Below are 17,457 nucleotides of genomic sequence, written 5' to 3'. Positions count from 1 at the left end.
CTTTTCATGATAATACAAGAGAAACCCGTAGATTCTAATTTTGTAGGGAAAACCTTTTTTTTACTATCTCTTTCTTTTTCTGTTCTCTCTATCCCCTCCCCCCAAGCTTGAAGAGGTGATATGTTGCATAAAGGGAGAAGGGCTCTTTCTTCAGCTAAATTTAAAACCGGATGAAAGCAATACAGAAATATTAACATAAAACTTATATAAAAGTGTAAACATAAAACTTAAAATACAACTTAAGACTTTACAAAGGAAAGGAAGGGGAAGTTAGAGGGAAATTAAGGGAAGAAATGGAGGGAGGGAGGGAGGGAGGGAGGGGAGAGGTTTTCTGCTAAACTTCAGCTAATCTTTTTAACTCAGAGAGATTCCTGTTATGGCTTTATTGGTGTAATTCTATTTCTCTAGCTCCTGTTTCTATAATATTCTGAAAAAGCATCGCTATGAGAAAACTATCAGAAACAGTTAAAAGAAAATCTTAAAAGGCGTTAAAATTAAAAATGAAAGTATCAAGAGTTATTTTTAAAATGGGTTACGGCTCAACCTTAAATGCATTAATGCTATCTCCTAATCCTTACTAATTATATGTTAAAAATTAAATCTTAGACAACAGAACTGCTATTCTCATTATCAAAGCAGTAGCTGAAGGGGATGGGGGTGGGAATGAAAGGAAAGTCAGGGAGTTGTTGGAGCCAAGCGGGAAGCCATGTTGGTCTGGAGCAATAGAACAACATTTGAGTCCAGTGGCACCTTTAAGACCAAGAAAGTTTTATCCAAGGTGTGAGCTTTTGTGTGCAAGTACAAAAGCTTGCACACGCTATATATATGACTGATTTTTCTAATTCCATTTCCTTGTCTGATGAAGTGTGCATGCACACGAAAGCTCACACCTTGAATAAAACTTTGTCGGTCTTAAAGGTGCCTCTGGAGAGCCAGTTTGGTGCAGTGGTTAAGTGTGCAGACTCTTATCCGGCAGAACCGGGTTTGATTCCCCACTCCTCCACTTGCACCTGCTGGAATGGCCTTGGGTCAGCCATAGCTCTTGCTAAGTGGTTAAGTGTGCAGACTCTTATCTGGCAGAACCAGGTTTGATTCCCCACTCCTCCACTTGCACCTGCTGGAATGGCCTTGGGTCAGCCATAGCTCTGGCAGAGGTTGTCCTTGAAAGGGCAGCTGCTGTGAGAGCCCTCTCAGCCCCACCCACCTCACAGGGTGCCTGTTGTGGGGGAGGAAGGGAAAGGAGATTGTGAGCCGCTCTGAGTGGAGGGCGGGATATAAATCCAATATCATCATCATCATCATCATCATCATCATCATCTTCTTCTTCTTCTTCTTCTTCTTCTTCTTCTTCTTCTTCTTCTTCTTCTTCTTCTTCTTCTTCTTCCTTTATTCCACCAGTTGTGAACCCCCTCATAATAACATAACTTCCTAAAATATATAAGATAATTAATCGAGAGACAAGATGTAAGCCCTATCTCACCAAAATAATAGAGAAGAAGAAAACAAGAAAGAATAAGTAAGAAAATATAAAATAAGTGCTTTTGAAATGCCACCGCAGCATTTCTTGCCAGCAGCTGGAATCAGAGAAGCAATCACATCACACCATCGCATCATTGCTTGGAAATCAGAAAGAAACACAAATCTCAAAATAGTCGTGGGACATGACTCAGAAAGCTCGTTGTGTATTTCACTTTCAGGAGTTCTGTCTTGCTCCCTTCTCTGAGTTCTCTCGAATTTTAGATTGCCAGCTCTGTAGTTCAAGGACTGGTATGCTTGTTCTCTCTGGAGGCCAAACTGAAGAGCACGAGAGAAAGGACCTTTTCGATCGCAGCTCCACACTGGTGGAACCAACTACCCGATGGAGTGCGGGCCCTGCGGAGCCTTGCTCAATTCCGTAGGGCCTGCAAGACTACCCTTTTCCAACTGGCCTCCTCTTAATGTGGATTTTAGTCTACTACACACGGCCGTCATAAATTACAAGAGGAGAACATCTGGAACGCAGCACCTGTAAATGTTCGTTTTTAACTTTTGATGGTTTTAATTACAATGGTTTTAAATAGCAACTATTATGAATTATATATCATATTGATATAATGTTTATATTGTAATTATGTATCTATTATATGTTGTGAGCCGCCCTGAGCCTGCTGCAGTGGGGAGGGCGGGATATAAATAAAATATTATTATTATTAACACTCCTCCTCCAAACAGAAAAACACCTCCGAAACACTGTAAAATATAGTGGGTTCGATGCACTGAAGAAACGAGGCTGTAGTGATAATCGGCTCTTTATTAGATACAGCATGGTAGATGGCTGCTCTACAAAGGCTGGAGAACTGGGCCACGGAGCCAACTATATACAACCCTGGGTTCCCGCTCAAGCACGTGATTGGATCATTCAAACCAGCAGGGGACCTGTGATTGGAGCAGAGCAGCGGGGGTTTGGATCCTACTGTCCATTGTTCCCAAGTCCCTGAGCTTGGTCCTTCAGGCTCCAATGAGCCAGGCAGGAACACCATTGATATCTATATAGATAGATCCAAGTAGGCAGTCATGTTGGTCTGAAGTAGTAGAACAAAACAGGAGTCGATTGCACCTTTAATCTATATTTAATCTATATTAATTCACATAAGAACATAACATAAGAGAAGCCATGTTGGATCACGCCAAAGGCCCATCCAGTCCAACACTCTGTGTCACATAAGAACATAAGAGAAGCCATGTTGGATCAGGCCAATGGCCCCTCCAGTCCAACACTCTGTGTCACATAAGAACATAAGAGAAGCCATGTTGGATCAGGCCAATGGCCCATCCAGTCCAACACTCTGTGTCACATAAGAACATAAGAGAAGCCATGTTGGATCAGGCCAATGGCCCATCCAGTCCAACACTCTGTGTCACATAAGAACATAAGAGAAGCCCTGCTGGATCAGGCCAGTGGCCCATCCAGTCCAACACTCTGTGTCACATAAGAACATAAGAGAAGCCATGTTGGATCAGGCCAGTGGCCCATCCAGTCCAGCACTCTGTGTCACATAAGGACATAAGAGAAGTCATGCTGGATCAGGCCAATGGCCCATCCAGTCCAACACTCTGTGTCACATAAGAACATAAGAGAAGTCATGCTCCATAATTTTATCCAATCCCCACTTAAAGCTGGCTATGCTAGTAGCTGCCACCACCTCCTGTGGCAGTGAATTCCACATGTTAATCACCCTTAGGGTAAAGAAGGACTTCCTTTTATCCGTTTTAACCTGACTGCTCAGCAATTTCATTGAATGCTCGTGAGTTCTTTTATTGTGAGAAAGGGAGAAAAGGACTTCTTTCTCTACTTTCTCCATCCCATGCATAATCTTGTCAACCTCTATCATGTCACCCCGCAGTCGACGTTTCTCCAAGCTAAAGAGCCCCAAGCGTTTTAACCTTTCTTCATAGGGAAAGTTTTCCAAACCTTTAATCATTCTAGTTGCCCTTTTCTGCACTTTTCCCAATGCTATAATATCCTTTTTGAGGCGCGGTGACCAGAATTGTACACAGTATTCCAAATGAGACCGCACCATCAATTTATACAGGGTCATTATGATACATACATAGCCCACTGCATGAATCGGAACAATGCACGTCCTGCTCTTTCAAAGGTGACCCATGCCAACATGAGAGCTGAATTTTGTTCAGTCGTGAGCCTGAGTTTTTCTTAACGTCATCTATTGAAAATCTGACGGATGAGATGTTAGACAGGCAGCCGACTCACCTGTATAGAATACATTTACCCTGTTATTACCCACCCCGACACAAGTTAATTCGCTTCGCAGGAATCCCATCCTCATTCAGTACAAAGGTGGAGATCAAGAGGTTCCTGACAATGGTGATATTTACCGTTTCTGCTCAGCATGCCGTTGTCAATAATGGGCAGGTAGGAGCAAATCTTCTCTTGTCTACCACCCCCCCATACTTTTGCAGGAGATTGCAGACCATAAGAGACCACGTAGAGAATAAAACGATGGGGGTTTGATAAGATTTGGCTCTGTGATAATGACATCGGTAACAAGAACAGCCCGTTGAGAGCGAGGGCAATGCTTGTTTGGGCAGACTTGTCATCGGTCGAAATTGACTTTGAGCGTTTTCGCACTGACCTTACTCGGGAGCGACGTCCCTCTTCACCGCGCAGCGACTGCGCGGATTTCGCACTAATTGCTCCGCAGAACCCGGAAGAGCCGCAAAGTCCCGTGGCTTTTGCGTCGCAAATTTGTAAACAGTTTAAGGTCAGTGCGAAAACGCCCTTTGTTTTCCCTCAGGGAAGCCATCGTACAGGACAACCTTTTTGGGTCAGCATTCTTTTCACTCTGAACCGGCTTACACTTTTACCCCTTATCGCAGCCTCCCTTTCCCAGCAAATCACAGACAAACTTCAGCATTTTAATATAAACCACCCCTTCCCTTTTTTTGTGCCCCTACATTTGGGACTGGAAGGAAAGGCAGCATGGTGTGCTCTGATCATGTACGTTCTCAGAAGCTAAGCAGAATTTGTACTTGGATGGGAGACCACCAAGAAAGGCTACTTCTCTTCTCACTTGCCTTCAAAACCCTTTGCTGGGGTGGCCATAAGTAATGGCACTAATATAGATAAAGATTTGGGACCAGTTAGATTAATCACAGGTGGTAGGCCCCAGTATAAAAGAGCCCCATGGTGCAGAGCGGTAAAGCTGTAGTATTGCAGTCTGAGCTCTTTGCTCACGACCTGAGTTCGATCCCGGCAAAAGCAGGGTTAAGGTAGCCGGCTCAAGGTTGACTCAGCCTTCCATCCTTCTGAGATCAGTAAAATGAGTACCCAGCTTGCTGTGGGGGGGGGGGGGAAGTGTAGATGATTGGGGAAGGCAATGGCAAACCACCCCATTAAAAAGACTGCTGTAAAAGAGTTGGAAATGACTGGTGCTTGCACAGGGGACTACCTTTACCTTTAGGGCCCAATATATGGGATGTGGCAGGCCTCGGATTCAGTGGGAGCTCACAGGAGCACAGCTCCTGAACCTTTTGGAGAGTTCCACCTCCTCCTTCTGAGAGTTCCACCTCCTTGTCCATTGAGTAGTATGCGCAGCTGCATAACAATCCCTGGATAAGCTCCACCACCTATTTTTCTACAAAACGACCCCTGGGATGTGAGAACCTACTAGGGCTGTTATGTATTTGGTTACAAACCTAGGTGGAGTCTTTAATGTAGGGATACAATTAAAATATGATAAATAGTGCTGTTTATGTTAGTTTCCCACATCTATACTAAATAAATAGAAATCTATATATTTGTATAATTGCAGAATTCTGTAGGAGAAAATATTTGGAGTTATGTTTTTAAGATGGTGAATTCCATGTGGCTCTTTATTTACGTGGGTGATAGGGGCTTTATTTACATGGGAAAGGAAAGGGAAAGGAAAGGTCCCCTGTGCAAGCACCAGTCATTTCTGAATCTGGGGTGACGTTGCTTTCACATTGTTTTCACGGCAGACTTTTTGACGGGGTGGTTTGCCATTGCCTTCCCCTGTCATCTACGCTTTCCCCCCAGCAAGCTGGGGACTCATTTTGCCGACCTCAGAAGGATGGAAGGCTGAGTCAACCTCGAGCCGGCGACCTGAAAACCCAGCTTCCACCGGGGATCGAACTCAGGTCATGAGCAGAGCTTAGGACTGCAGTACTGCAGCTTTAACAGTCTGCATCACAGGGCTCTTACTATTTACACGGGAGGGGGCTTTATATTTCCTAATATAGTATTAGGAAGAACATTTTTTACATTCAGAATTGTTCAAGAGTGGAATCCGCTACCTAGTAAGGTCATAAACTCCCCCTCACTGGCAGTCTTTAAGCAGCAGCGGGACAAACACTTGTCAGGGATGCTGATTCTGAATTGAGCAGGGGGGTTGGACTAGATGGCCTCTATGGGCCCTCCCCACTCCGTGATTCAATGATCCTGTTTGGTTTTTGATCACAGTATGGACACGGCGCCTGGATGCCCAACTTCCCCTCCTCCATGAGGAAGCCCCCACCTCGGTCCAAAGGGACGACACACCTGGAAGACTACCTGGAGACTCTGCCCGCCATCAACACCACCTGCAAGATCATTGGCACCCTCTACCTGCTTAGCGCCCCATCAGGAGACTCGGTGAGTGATTCGAACCACAGAGACCCAGTGAATGGGTTCCGGGGATATGCGTCAATGGGTGTATAATGAAGACATGTTATTAAACAACATATTAATAAAGGTAACATGAGTCCCCAGCTTGCTGGGGGGAAGGTGTAGATGACTGGGGAAGGCAATGGCAAACCACCCCGTCAAAAGTCTGCTGTGAAAACGTTGTGAAAGCCACGTCACCCAGAGTCGGAAACGACTGGTGCTTGCACAGGGGACCTTTCCTTTCCTTAATAAAGGTATAGGTAGTCCCCTGTGCAAGCACCAGTCATTTCCAACTCTGGGGTGACGTCACATCATGACATTTTCATGGCAGACTTTTTATGGGGTGGGTTGCAGTTGCCTTCCCCAGTCCTCTACACTTCCCCCCCCCCCCGCAAGCTGGGGACTCATTTGACCAATCTCGGAAGGATGGAAGGCTGAGTCAACCTTGAGCCGGCTACCTGAACCCAGCTTCTGCCCGGTTCGAACTCAGGTCATAAGCAGAGAGCTCAGACAGCAGTACCACAGCTTTACCACTCTGCGCCACGGGGCTCCTTTTTAACATGTTAATAACGCAGTCTAAATCTGCACCATGGTATCACAGGATGAAAAAAGACCTCTCAAGGACTTCTTACTTATCGGACATTGCAGTACATAACTTAAGAGCAGCATTCACTGCACATCGTTTTCAAACTATGCCCGCTGAACTCCTGTCTGGAAGGTATACTAATAAACCACAGGAACAATGTGTATACGTATGTCGAACCAGGGCTTTTTTGGTAGAAAAAACCCAGCAGGAACTCATTTGCCTATTAGGTCACACCCCCTGATCTCACCGTTGTTTCGCTTAGGGCTTTCTTGTAGAAAAAAATGGCGTGCCCTTTATATTCAGACCTAAGAAGCAGATTCCTTTCTGGAATTTTAAGCCAAGTACACAATCTACCTGACAACGAAAAATTGATTTTTTTTAACTGTCGGACATGAACCTCTTGGTTTCACGCAAGGTAGCGCTTTTTGCACTTGCAGCTAGAAAAAGTTAAATCCAAGGTGGCTCCCAGTAACGCACCGCATTGAGCTCTATAGTCCAGCACAGCTATTATGACTTTAAACATACCAACGATGTACTTATGAAATTTTAGAAGTGTACAGAACTCGTGGGCATTCTATGAAATTGCTGAGCAGACAGGTTAAAACGGATAAAAGGAAGTACTTCTTCACCCAAAGGGTGATTAACATGTGGAATTCACTGCCACAGGAGGTGGTGGCGGCCACAAGTATAGCCACCTTCAAGAGGGGTTTAGATAAAAATATGGAGCACAGGTCCATCAGTGGCTATTAGCCACAGTGTGTGTGTATATATAAAATTTTTGGCCACTGTGTGACACAGAGTGTTGGACTGGATGGGCCATTGGCCTGATCCAACATGGCTTCTCTTATGTTCTTATGTACAGTTCTAACCTGAAGATTTGCTTTTTAACTACGGTTTTTTTAATGTAAATTTTTACAACTGTAATTTTATATTGTAATGGCCAATGGCCACATGCAGGGGTGGAATTCTAGCAGGAGCTCCTTTGCATATTAGGTCTCGCCCTCTGATGTAGCCAATCCTCCAAGAGCTTGGAATTCTAGCAGGAGCTCCTTTGCATATTAGGCCACACACCCCTGATGTAGCCAATCCTCCAAGAGCTTACAAGGCTCTTTTTTATAAGCTCTTGGAGGATTGGCTACATCAGGGGTATGTGGCCTAATATGCAAAGGAGCTCCTGCTAGAATTCCACCCCTGAATAAAACTATTACCATCAGTGAATGGGTGGCAAAGCTGGGGGTGGAAAGGCACTGCAGAGATGTTTCCCCTGGGAGTTTTCAGCAAGGTTAACACACTCACTGTGCTTGTATCACCATCCAAACTGATGAGAAGGGTGGGACTGATGCTGAAAGTGGTGGCTCTTATAGAACATGTTACGGTTGCCAACCTCCAGTTATAGAATCATAGAATCATAGAGTTGGAAGGGATCTCCAGGGTCATCTAGTTCAACTCCCTATGCAATGCAGGAAGTTCACAAACACCTCCCCCTAACTTCACAGGATCCGCATTGCTGTCAGATGGCCATCTAGACTCTGCTTAAAAACCTCCAAGGAAGGAGAGCCCACCACATCCCAAGAAAGCCAATTTCAGCCCGTTGGTTCTGGTCCTACCTTCTGAGGCCACTGAAAACAATTCTGCACCATCCTCTAGATGGCAGCCCTTCAGAGACTTGAAGATGGCAATCATCATATCACCTCTCAGCCGCTGCCTCCAGCTGGGGGATTTGCAGTTTTCCCAGAATTACAGCAGATCTCCGGACGCAGAGATGAGTTCCCCTGGAGCAAATGACCGCTTTGGAGGGTGGAATGTACAGCATCCCACCCCTGTTGAGCTCTCTCCCCAGTTCAAATTCCATCCTCAGGTTCTGCCCCAAATCACTGGGAATTTCCCCCACTTAGAGTTGTCAACCTTAGCTCATGAAAGTCTCAGTGTTGGACAGAAAGAGGCCCACTGAAGGATGTGTTTCTTACAGGGATATTGAAAAGTACACTACGAGTCATATTTCTGTCGACAGGAGCTTTCTCTTGTTCTTGCTCTTGTGAACAGAGAGGCACAGGGTCACTGGAGGATGTGTTCCTTACAGGGGTGTTGAAATGAACACTGTGAGTCATATTTCTATCAAATATGTTTTCTTTTGTTCTTGTGAACAGGTCACTCTGGGGAATTACCCCAATGAGTACTTCACAGAGAAGGAGCCTCAACAATTCATTGAAGACTTCCAGGACCGCTTGAACAAGATCTCCAAGAAAATTGAGAAGAGGAACTGGTCTCTTCCCATTGGCTACCATCATCTGAACCCTCCGTTGATAGAGAACAGTGTCTCCATCTGAATAGGCTCGGTCTGGAAGGTGGCCTTAGAAGGCGAGGAGATGCGCCAGGTTTTGACTTCCAGATTATATACTCTTCCCATGGAACGCCTGCCACAGCTTCGAGTTGCTTCAGTGAATTTCCACAGTTCTCTTCTTCCTGCTTAGCAGTGCCCAGACTGAAATGCTTCACAAGCACAATCCTGATTTGTCCTAGGGTTGCCAGTCCCCCATAGGAGTGTAAATTTAAAAAACTGCTAAGAGACACCATAAATTTTAAGCAACAAAACAGTGTAATGTAGAGGTCAGTGGTGTCCTGGCAAAGCTTGCACGTAGAACTTCAAATAGACAAGAGCATGTGGCAAAATGACATTCTTCACAGAAAACAGTCTTTCCAAGGAGTAACGATATCCCTGTATTTAGTTTGTGGGACTATAAGAAGCCCTTCCAAAGGGGAGGGACAGTGGCTCAGTGGTAGAGCATCTGCTTGGTAAGCAGAAGGTCCCAGGTTCAATCCCCGGCAACTCCAACTAAAAAGGGTCCAGGCAAGTGAGTGTGAAAAACCTCAGCTTGAGACCCTGGAGAGCCGCTGCCGGTCTGAGTAGACAATACTGACTTTGATGGACCGGAGGTCTGATTCAGTATAAGGCAGCTTCATATGTTCATCTGTTCTAGATATCAAGACGTTTCATCCGTCTTCAGTTTGGAGGCTTATTTATCACTGGAGCCCAATCTTTACAATACATTCACAGGAGACTTAACAAGGTTCAAAACATGTCTGTTAGATTCCCAGGTTGGAGGCAGGGGATCGCCTGGTTTGGAGGCTCTCTCCCATTTCAAGTTTATAAGAAAGCAGGGAAGTTATTGAAAGTGCACTGGGCATTCCGTTATACCCTATAGAGACTGGTCCCCATAAGGTATAATGGAGAATTGATCCATGGGTATTTAGGGCTCAGGGGGGGCTATTTTTTGAGGGTCGCTTCCCCCCCTCCAGAGTCGAGCGCCTCCACGCCTCCTTCTCCCTCCCTTCCCCACCACAGGCAGGTCAGTTTCATCTTGTGTAAAGCCGCCCCGCCCCACCCAACAGCTCCATCGCTAGGAAATCAGCGCGGAGCTCATTCCACACTGGGCCAAGACGGCGGCAGCTCAAACAGACCGCAGCCAAAAAGGGCTTGTGGCTCCTCCCTCCCCGGCACTTCTTGGATGGGAAGGAAGTGCCAAGGAGGGAGGAGCCATGCTCCCTTTTCAGCCGCGGTCTGTTCGACCTGCAGCCGGCTTGGCCCAGCGCGGAGTGAGCGATCGGGCGATCAGTTGGGGGAGGGGGAAGGGCTCCGTGGCCCGGTGCCGGGTCGCGACCCTGCCTTTGGGAAACACTGCTCTAGATGACAGCCCTTCAAGTCCTTGAAGATGGTGATTCTATCACCTCTCAGCCGCCTCCTCTCCAGGCTAAACATCCCCAGCTCCTTCAACCTTTCCTCATAGGACTTGGTCTCCAGACCCCCTCACCATCTTCGTCGCCCTCCTCTAGACCCATGGAACAAGGGACTCATGACCTGCAAACACACAGCTCTGTTCACAAGGAACATAGATCGGTTGTGTTTGATGGTGTAAATGTCTCTGCATGACACTCCACCGCCACAAGAGGCGTCAGGGAGCTGCAGGTTATTTGAAGTCTAAAGTGTATGCAGACAGCAATTAATTATGGTTGCCAACTCCAGGTTGTGAAATTCTAAGCGATTTGGGCGTGGAGCCTGAGCATCATATAATGTCATAATGTCCATCTTACTGAGCAGCCATGTAAGTAATACCTGACACCTGTTCATATATATTGTCTGAGGTGTGGCTGTGTGGTAGCCTCTTTCTTCTGCAGAAAACGTATCCAGCGATTGCTTTCTATGAACTTTTAAGGATTAGCGAAGCTTGTTAAAGCCTCCGGTGAAACAGGGTTATACGCGCTTCCCTGTCGCTTAAATGTGCTCTGCTGCTTTTGCGAAATAGCGATTTATCGCTTTCTGTTTATAATCTGCCGCTTCTAAAATTGCAACGTTGCACTGTGTCGCCTTAGCGGGATAACGCTATACATCCATATCGACGGAAAAGATCACTCTCGGAATTCCTGCTCACGGCTTTTCAAGCAAGTTTCCCCGAACGTTCACTTTATTTATGAACTTTGCACCTGAAAGATTAGATTGTGTCTTGGGGGAAGGTGTTTGTTGTGATTTTGTAACTTTGTATTTTCTACAAGGGTTTTTCTAATTAATATATTATTGCACAACTTTTCAAGAGTTGTTGGTTGTCCGTGGATGCTTATGAGCTTTACCCCGCCACCTGGAGGTTGGCAAGTCTCGGTTGGAGGGAGGCTGCTTTTTCTTCTGGCAGCTGAAAACACTCGCTTGGGGTTTAACATGTGGATGGAGATGACAGTTGGCTGCCCCTCAAAGGAAGGGTTCAACTGGAGGGTATGGAGTGGGAGTGGGTACACTTTTCCAGGGAATCGGGGTCCAGGCTGGGCTGCGAGCCCCTTACAGTCCAACTATGTCATTTCGGGGTGGGGGGGTGGACATACAGTTCTGTGCCCAAAAAAGCTGATACTGAGAATAAAACTTTGCTGCTCTTAAGAAGAAGAAGAAGATATTGGATTTATATCCCGCCCTCCACTCCGGAGAGTCTCAGAGCGACTCACAATCTCCTTTCCCTTCCTCCCCCGCAACAGACACCCTTTCAAGGACAACCTCTGCCAGAGCTATGGCTGATCCAAGGCCATTCCAGCAGCTGCAAGTGAAGGAGTGGGGAATCAAACCCGGTTCTCCCAGATAAGAGCCTGTGCACTTAACCACTTAGCAAGAACAATCTCCTTTCCCTTCCTCCCCCACAACAGACACCCTGTGAGGTAGATGAAGATATTGGATTTATATCCCGCCCTCCACTCCGAAGAGTCTAAGAGCAGCTCACAATCTCCTTTACCTTCCTCCCCCACAACAGACACCCTGTGAGGTAGATGAAGATATTGTATTTATATCCCACCCTCCACTCCGGAGATTCCCAGAGTGGCTCACAATCTCCTTTCCCTTCCTCCCCCGCAACAGACACCCTGTGAGGTAGATGAAGATATTGGATTTATATCCCGCCCTCCACTCCAAAGAGTCTCAGAGCAGCTCACAATCTCCTTTCCCTTCCTCCCCCACAACAGACACCCTGTGGGGTAGATGAAGATATTGGATTTATATCCCACCCTCCACTCCGAAGAGTCTCAGAGCAGCTCACAATCTCCTTTACCTTCCTCCCCCACAACAGATACCCTGTGAGGTGGGTGGGGCTGGAGAGGGCTCTCACAGCAGCTGCCCTTTCAAGGACAACCTCTGCCAGAGGTCTGGCTGACCCAAGGCCATTCCACCAGCTGCAAGTGGAGGAGTGGGGAATCAAACCCGGTTCTCCCAGATAAGAGCCTGTGCACTTAACCACTTAGCAAGAACAATCTCCTTTACCTTCCTCCCCCACAACAGACACCCTGTGAGGTAGATGAAGATACTGGATTTATATCCCGCCCTCCATTCCAAAGAGTCTCAGAGCGGCTCACAATCTCCTTTCCCTTCCTCCCCCACAACAGACACCCTGTGAGGTAGATGAAGATACTGGATTTATATCCCGCCCTCCATTCCAAAGAGTCTCAGAGCGGCTCACAATCTCCTTTCCCTTCCTCCCCCCCCACAACAGACTGGAAGTGTCTGTAAAATACCTTGCAAGATTCATGTTCAAGGATAGTGAGTCTGTCGGCAGCGGTGGTAAAGAGTCAGAGTTCAGGAGAAACCGTAGAGGGTAACAAAATTTGTGGCGGGGGGCGGGGGGACTTTCGGGAGTCACTGCTCACTTCTTCAGATTGACACTTCGGTGTGCACGCCGTGTTGTGAATTTTTGCCTGCTGCATGTATTTATATCGATTTGCTCTGCTTTGCTTTATTAGATTTATATCCCGCCCTCCCCGCTGAAGCAGGCTCAGGGCGACTCACAAGAATAAAATCACAATAAAGAAGAAGAAGAAGAAGAAGAAGAAGAAGAAGATATTGGATTTATATCCCGCCCTCCACTCCGAAGAGTCTCAGAGCGACTCACAATCTCCTTTACCTTCCTCCCCCCCCCACAACAGACACCCTGTGAGGTGGGTGGGGCTGGAGAGGGCTCTCACAGCAGCTGCCCTTTCAAGGACAACCTCTGCCAGAGCTCTGGCTGACCAAAGGCCATTCCAGCAGGTGCAAGTGGAGGAGTGGGGAATCAAACCCGGTTCTCCCAGATAAGAGTCCGCACACTTCACCACTACACCAAACTGGCTCTATGCATCAACTATGCATTTAACATAGTACGATATTCAATAATATAGCAGTTAAAAACAGTTTGGTGCTAAGATTATTGATTTCCGATGGCGTTCAGTGCCATGGAATGGAATTTCCCTACCCGGACCACCACGACTCAGGCAAAGGACCTCGGTTTTCATTGGATTCAGCGTCAGTCGATTCAGCTGAAGCCATCCTGCCACGGCTTACTGTGCCAGGTCCAGATTTTCTGGGATGCAACCTGACCGGCCGTCTATCAGTAGATAGAGGTAGGTGTCATCAGTGTATTTCTGACCACATTGCTATTCCCAGCCTTCAGGAAGTTTCCATTAAAGAAGCCATATAAATAGTTGACGGATTGTTGCTTCGGGAGTCACAGCTCAACTTATTAAATTTGCAGATGATACTAAATTGGGAGGGGTAGCAAAAACAGTAGAACACGTGGAATTCACTGCCACAGGAGGTGTTGGTGGCTACAAGCATAGCCAGATTCAAAAGGGGATTGGATAAATATATGCAGCAGAGGTCCATCGGTGGCTATTAGCCACAGGGTATAGATGGAACTTCCTGTGTGGGGCAGTGATGCTCTGTATTCTTGGTGTTTGGTGGGGAGAGCTTCTGGAGTTCTGGCCCCACTGATGGACCTCCTGATGTCACCTGGTTTTTTGTCACTGTGTGACACAGTGTTGGACTGGATGGGCCATTGGCCTGATCCAACATGGCTTATCTTATGTTCTTATGTGACACAGAGTGTTGGACTGGATGGGCCTTTGGCCTGATCCAACATGGCTTCTCTTATGTTCTTATGTGACACAGAGTGTTGGACTGGATGGGTCATTGGCCTGATTCAACATGGCTTCTCTTCTGTTCTTATGTGACACAGAGTGTTGCACTGGATGGGCCATTGGCCTGATCCAACATGGCTTCTCTTATGTTCTTATGTGACACAGAGTGTTGGACTGGATGGGCCTTTGGCCTGATCCAACATGGCTTCTCTTATGTTCTTATGTGACACAGAGTGTTGGACTGGATGGGCCTTTGGCCTGATCCAACATGGCTTCTCTTATGTTCTTATGTGACACAGAGTGTTGGACTGGATGGGCCTTTGGCCTGATCCAACATGGCTTCTCTTATGTTCTTATGTGACACAGAGTGTTGGACTGGATGGGCCTTTGGCCTGATCCAACATGGCTTCTCTTATGTTCTTAGTCAGGATACAGGATGATCTTGACAGGCTGGAAAACTGGGCTAAAACAAATAGAATTAATTTTAATGGGGATAAATATAAGATTCTGCATTTAGGTAGGAAAAATCAAATGCATCATTATAGGATGGGGGGAGACTTGTCTGGGCAGTAGTATGTGTGAAAAGGATCTAGGGGTCCTAGTGGAGTGCACTATACACTGAACATGAGTCGGCAGTGTGATGCAGTAGCTAAAAAGGCCAATGCAATTTTGGGCTGTATCAACAGAAGTATCGTGTCCTCCAGATCATGCAAAGTGATATCCCTTTACTCTGTTTTGGTTAGACCTCATCCGGAGTATTGTGTTCAGTTTGGGACACCACAATTTAAGAAGGATCTAGACAAGCTGGAACATGTCCAGAGGAGGGCAATGAAGATGGTGAGGGGTCTGGAGACCAAGTCCTACAAATTCTGGCCCCACTGATGGACCTCCTGATGTCACCTTGTTTTTTGTCACTGTGTGACTCAGTGTTGGACTGGATGGGCCATTGGCTGAAGGATTTTGGAGGGGTTGTTTTTGTTTTGATTTACTATCTTCTGGGCATAGTATGGGGGTCACTGGGTGTGTGTGGGGGGAAATACTTGTATATTTCCTACATTGTGCTGGGGGTTAGACTAGATGCCCCTGGAGGTCCCTTCCAATTCTGTGATTCTACTTCTTTCTCTACCTTCCCTATTCCGTGCATAATTTTGTAGACCTTTATCATGTCACACCTCAGTTGTCATTTCTCCAAGGCAATCTCTTTAACCTTTTTTCATGGGGAAATTTTTTCATCCCCTTTGTCATTTTCGTTGCCCTTTTCAGCACTTTCTCCAATGCTGTAACATCTTTTTTGTAGTGCGGTGACCAGAACCATACACGGTAGTCCAAATGAGGTTAGTTTTCAATCCCCTTCCTAATAATCCCCGGCATATCATTTGCCTTTTTAATTGCTGTCACACACTGAGTCAACACCTTCAGGGAGTTATCTACCACGACTCCAAGATCTCTCTCCTGGCCAGTTACTCAGAGTTTGGACCTCATCAACATATATTAATAGTTAGGATTTTTGGCTCCGGTGTGCATTACTTTGCCCTTGCCCATATTGAACCTCAGTTGCCAGGATGGCCACTTGCCCAGCTTTGACAGATCCCTCTAGAGCGCCTCACAGCCCTCCCTGGTTCCCACCGCCCCTAAACAACTCAGTGTCATCGGCAAACTTAGCCACTTCACTCCATACTGCAACTGTCAAATCATTAAGCCAGTTTGGTGTAGTGGTTAAGTGTGCGGACTCTTATCTGGGAGAACGGGGTTTGATTCCCCACTCCTCCACTTGCACCTGCTGGAATGGCCTTGGGTCAGCCATTGCTCTCTTATCTGGGAGAACCGGGTTTGCTTCCCCCACTCCTCCACTTGCACCTGCTGGCATGGCCTTGGGTCAGCCATAGCTCTGGCAGAGGTTGTTCTTGAAAGGGCTGCTGCTGTGAGAGCCCTCTCCAGCCCCACCCACCTCACAGGGTGTCTATTGTGGGGGAGGAAGGTAAACGAGATTGTGAGCCGCTCTGAGACTCTTCAGAGTGGAGGGCGGGATATAAATCCAATACCTTCTTTAATTGACAAGTTAAAAAGCTGCAGTACTGCAGTCTGAGCTATCTGTTCCAGACCTGAGTTTGATCTTGGTGGAAGTTGGGTTCAGGTAGCCGGTTCAAGGTTGACTCAACCTTCCATCCTTCCGAGGTTGATAAAATGAGTACCCAGCTTGCTGGGGGGGGGGGGGGGAGTGCAGATGACTGGGGAAGGCAATGGCAAACTACCCCATAAAACGTTGTGATGCGATGTCACCCCAGAGTCAGAAACAACTGGTGCTTGCACAGGGGACTACCTTGACCTTTTTTTTTTAGAAAAGCATCAAATCTACTACAGAGCCCTGAAGTATCACACTGCTTACCACCTTTCACTGTGAAAACTGCCCATTTATACTCACACTGTTTCCTGTTAGTTAACCAGTTTACAATCTACAAGAGTACTTGTCCTCTTATCCCATGATGGCTGAGTTTACTTAGGAGCTTTTGATGAGGAACTGTATCAATTACCAGAAGTTTGGGAAACACTTACCGGATCAGCCTTGTCCACACGTTTGTTCAGCCCCTGAAAGAATTCTAAAAGGTTAGTGAGACAAGGTTGTCCCTTACAGAATTCATGCCGGTTCTTCCTCAATAGCTTTTGTTCATTGTGATTACGAATTCTATTTTTAATAACGGATTTCACCAACTTAATTGGTATCAGTGATAGACTGACTGGCCTGTGGATCTCCTCCTTTTTAAAAGATGGGGGCTACCATTAGCTACCTTCCAGTCTGCAGGCAGATTTTAGCGAGAAACTGCATATTTTTGTCAGGAGATGTCTGCCTCCTCATTGCAGTCCTGGACTTCCTTGGCGGTCTCCCATCCAAAGGCTAACTAGGTCCAATCCTGCTTCGTTCCTGAGATCTGACAAGTTCAGGATAACCTGGCCCATCCAGGAGGACCATTACTATAACCTTAATCCACACACCCACACACACCCCACATACTGCAGGGAGATTTTGGCAGAAAAATCTCATGCCTGTGTTGACTTGGATGCCTTTCCCTTACATTTCCTGCAGAATACTCTGTTTACTCAGTGCCCTCTCATTCCAGGAAGCGATCTGTAGAAAATTGTGTTCCTGATTGTACGCCTCCGGTGGTCCATATGCAAACTTTTTGCAGTAAAATCTGTTTGCCAAACATCCTGCAGACCAACAGGGTCGCCGTGTTGGTCTGAATCAGCAGAGCAAAGTTCAGATTCAGTGGCACCTTTAAGACCAACAAAATTT

At 46.6% G+C, this 17,457-nt stretch overlaps 1 protein-coding gene across 1 annotated transcript in view; it reads left to right on the top strand.

The window, feature by feature from the left end:
* The window catches only part of LOC132584886 (hydroperoxide isomerase ALOXE3-like), a 38,987-nt gene extending 29,878 nt beyond the window's left edge, over positions 1-9,109 (top strand). Inside the window, exons 12-14 of the mRNA XM_060256847.1 lie at positions 3,813-3,913; positions 5,981-6,151; positions 8,897-9,109. Of these exons, the coding sequence (XP_060112830.1) occupies positions 3,813-3,913; positions 5,981-6,151; positions 8,897-9,076 (452 nt within the window). The 3' untranslated portion in view covers positions 9,077-9,109. The remainder of the gene's footprint in view (positions 1-3,812; positions 3,914-5,980; positions 6,152-8,896) is intronic.
* Positions 9,110-17,457: the final 8,348 nt, after the last annotated feature.

This window comes from Heteronotia binoei, chromosome 15 (assembly GCF_032191835.1).
Source record: "Heteronotia binoei isolate CCM8104 ecotype False Entrance Well chromosome 15, APGP_CSIRO_Hbin_v1, whole genome shotgun sequence".
Lineage (NCBI taxonomy): Eukaryota > Metazoa > Chordata > Lepidosauria > Squamata > Gekkonidae > Heteronotia > Heteronotia binoei.
The sequence above is the reverse complement of the archived record's forward strand: the minus strand, read 5'-3'. Positions and strand labels throughout refer to the sequence as shown.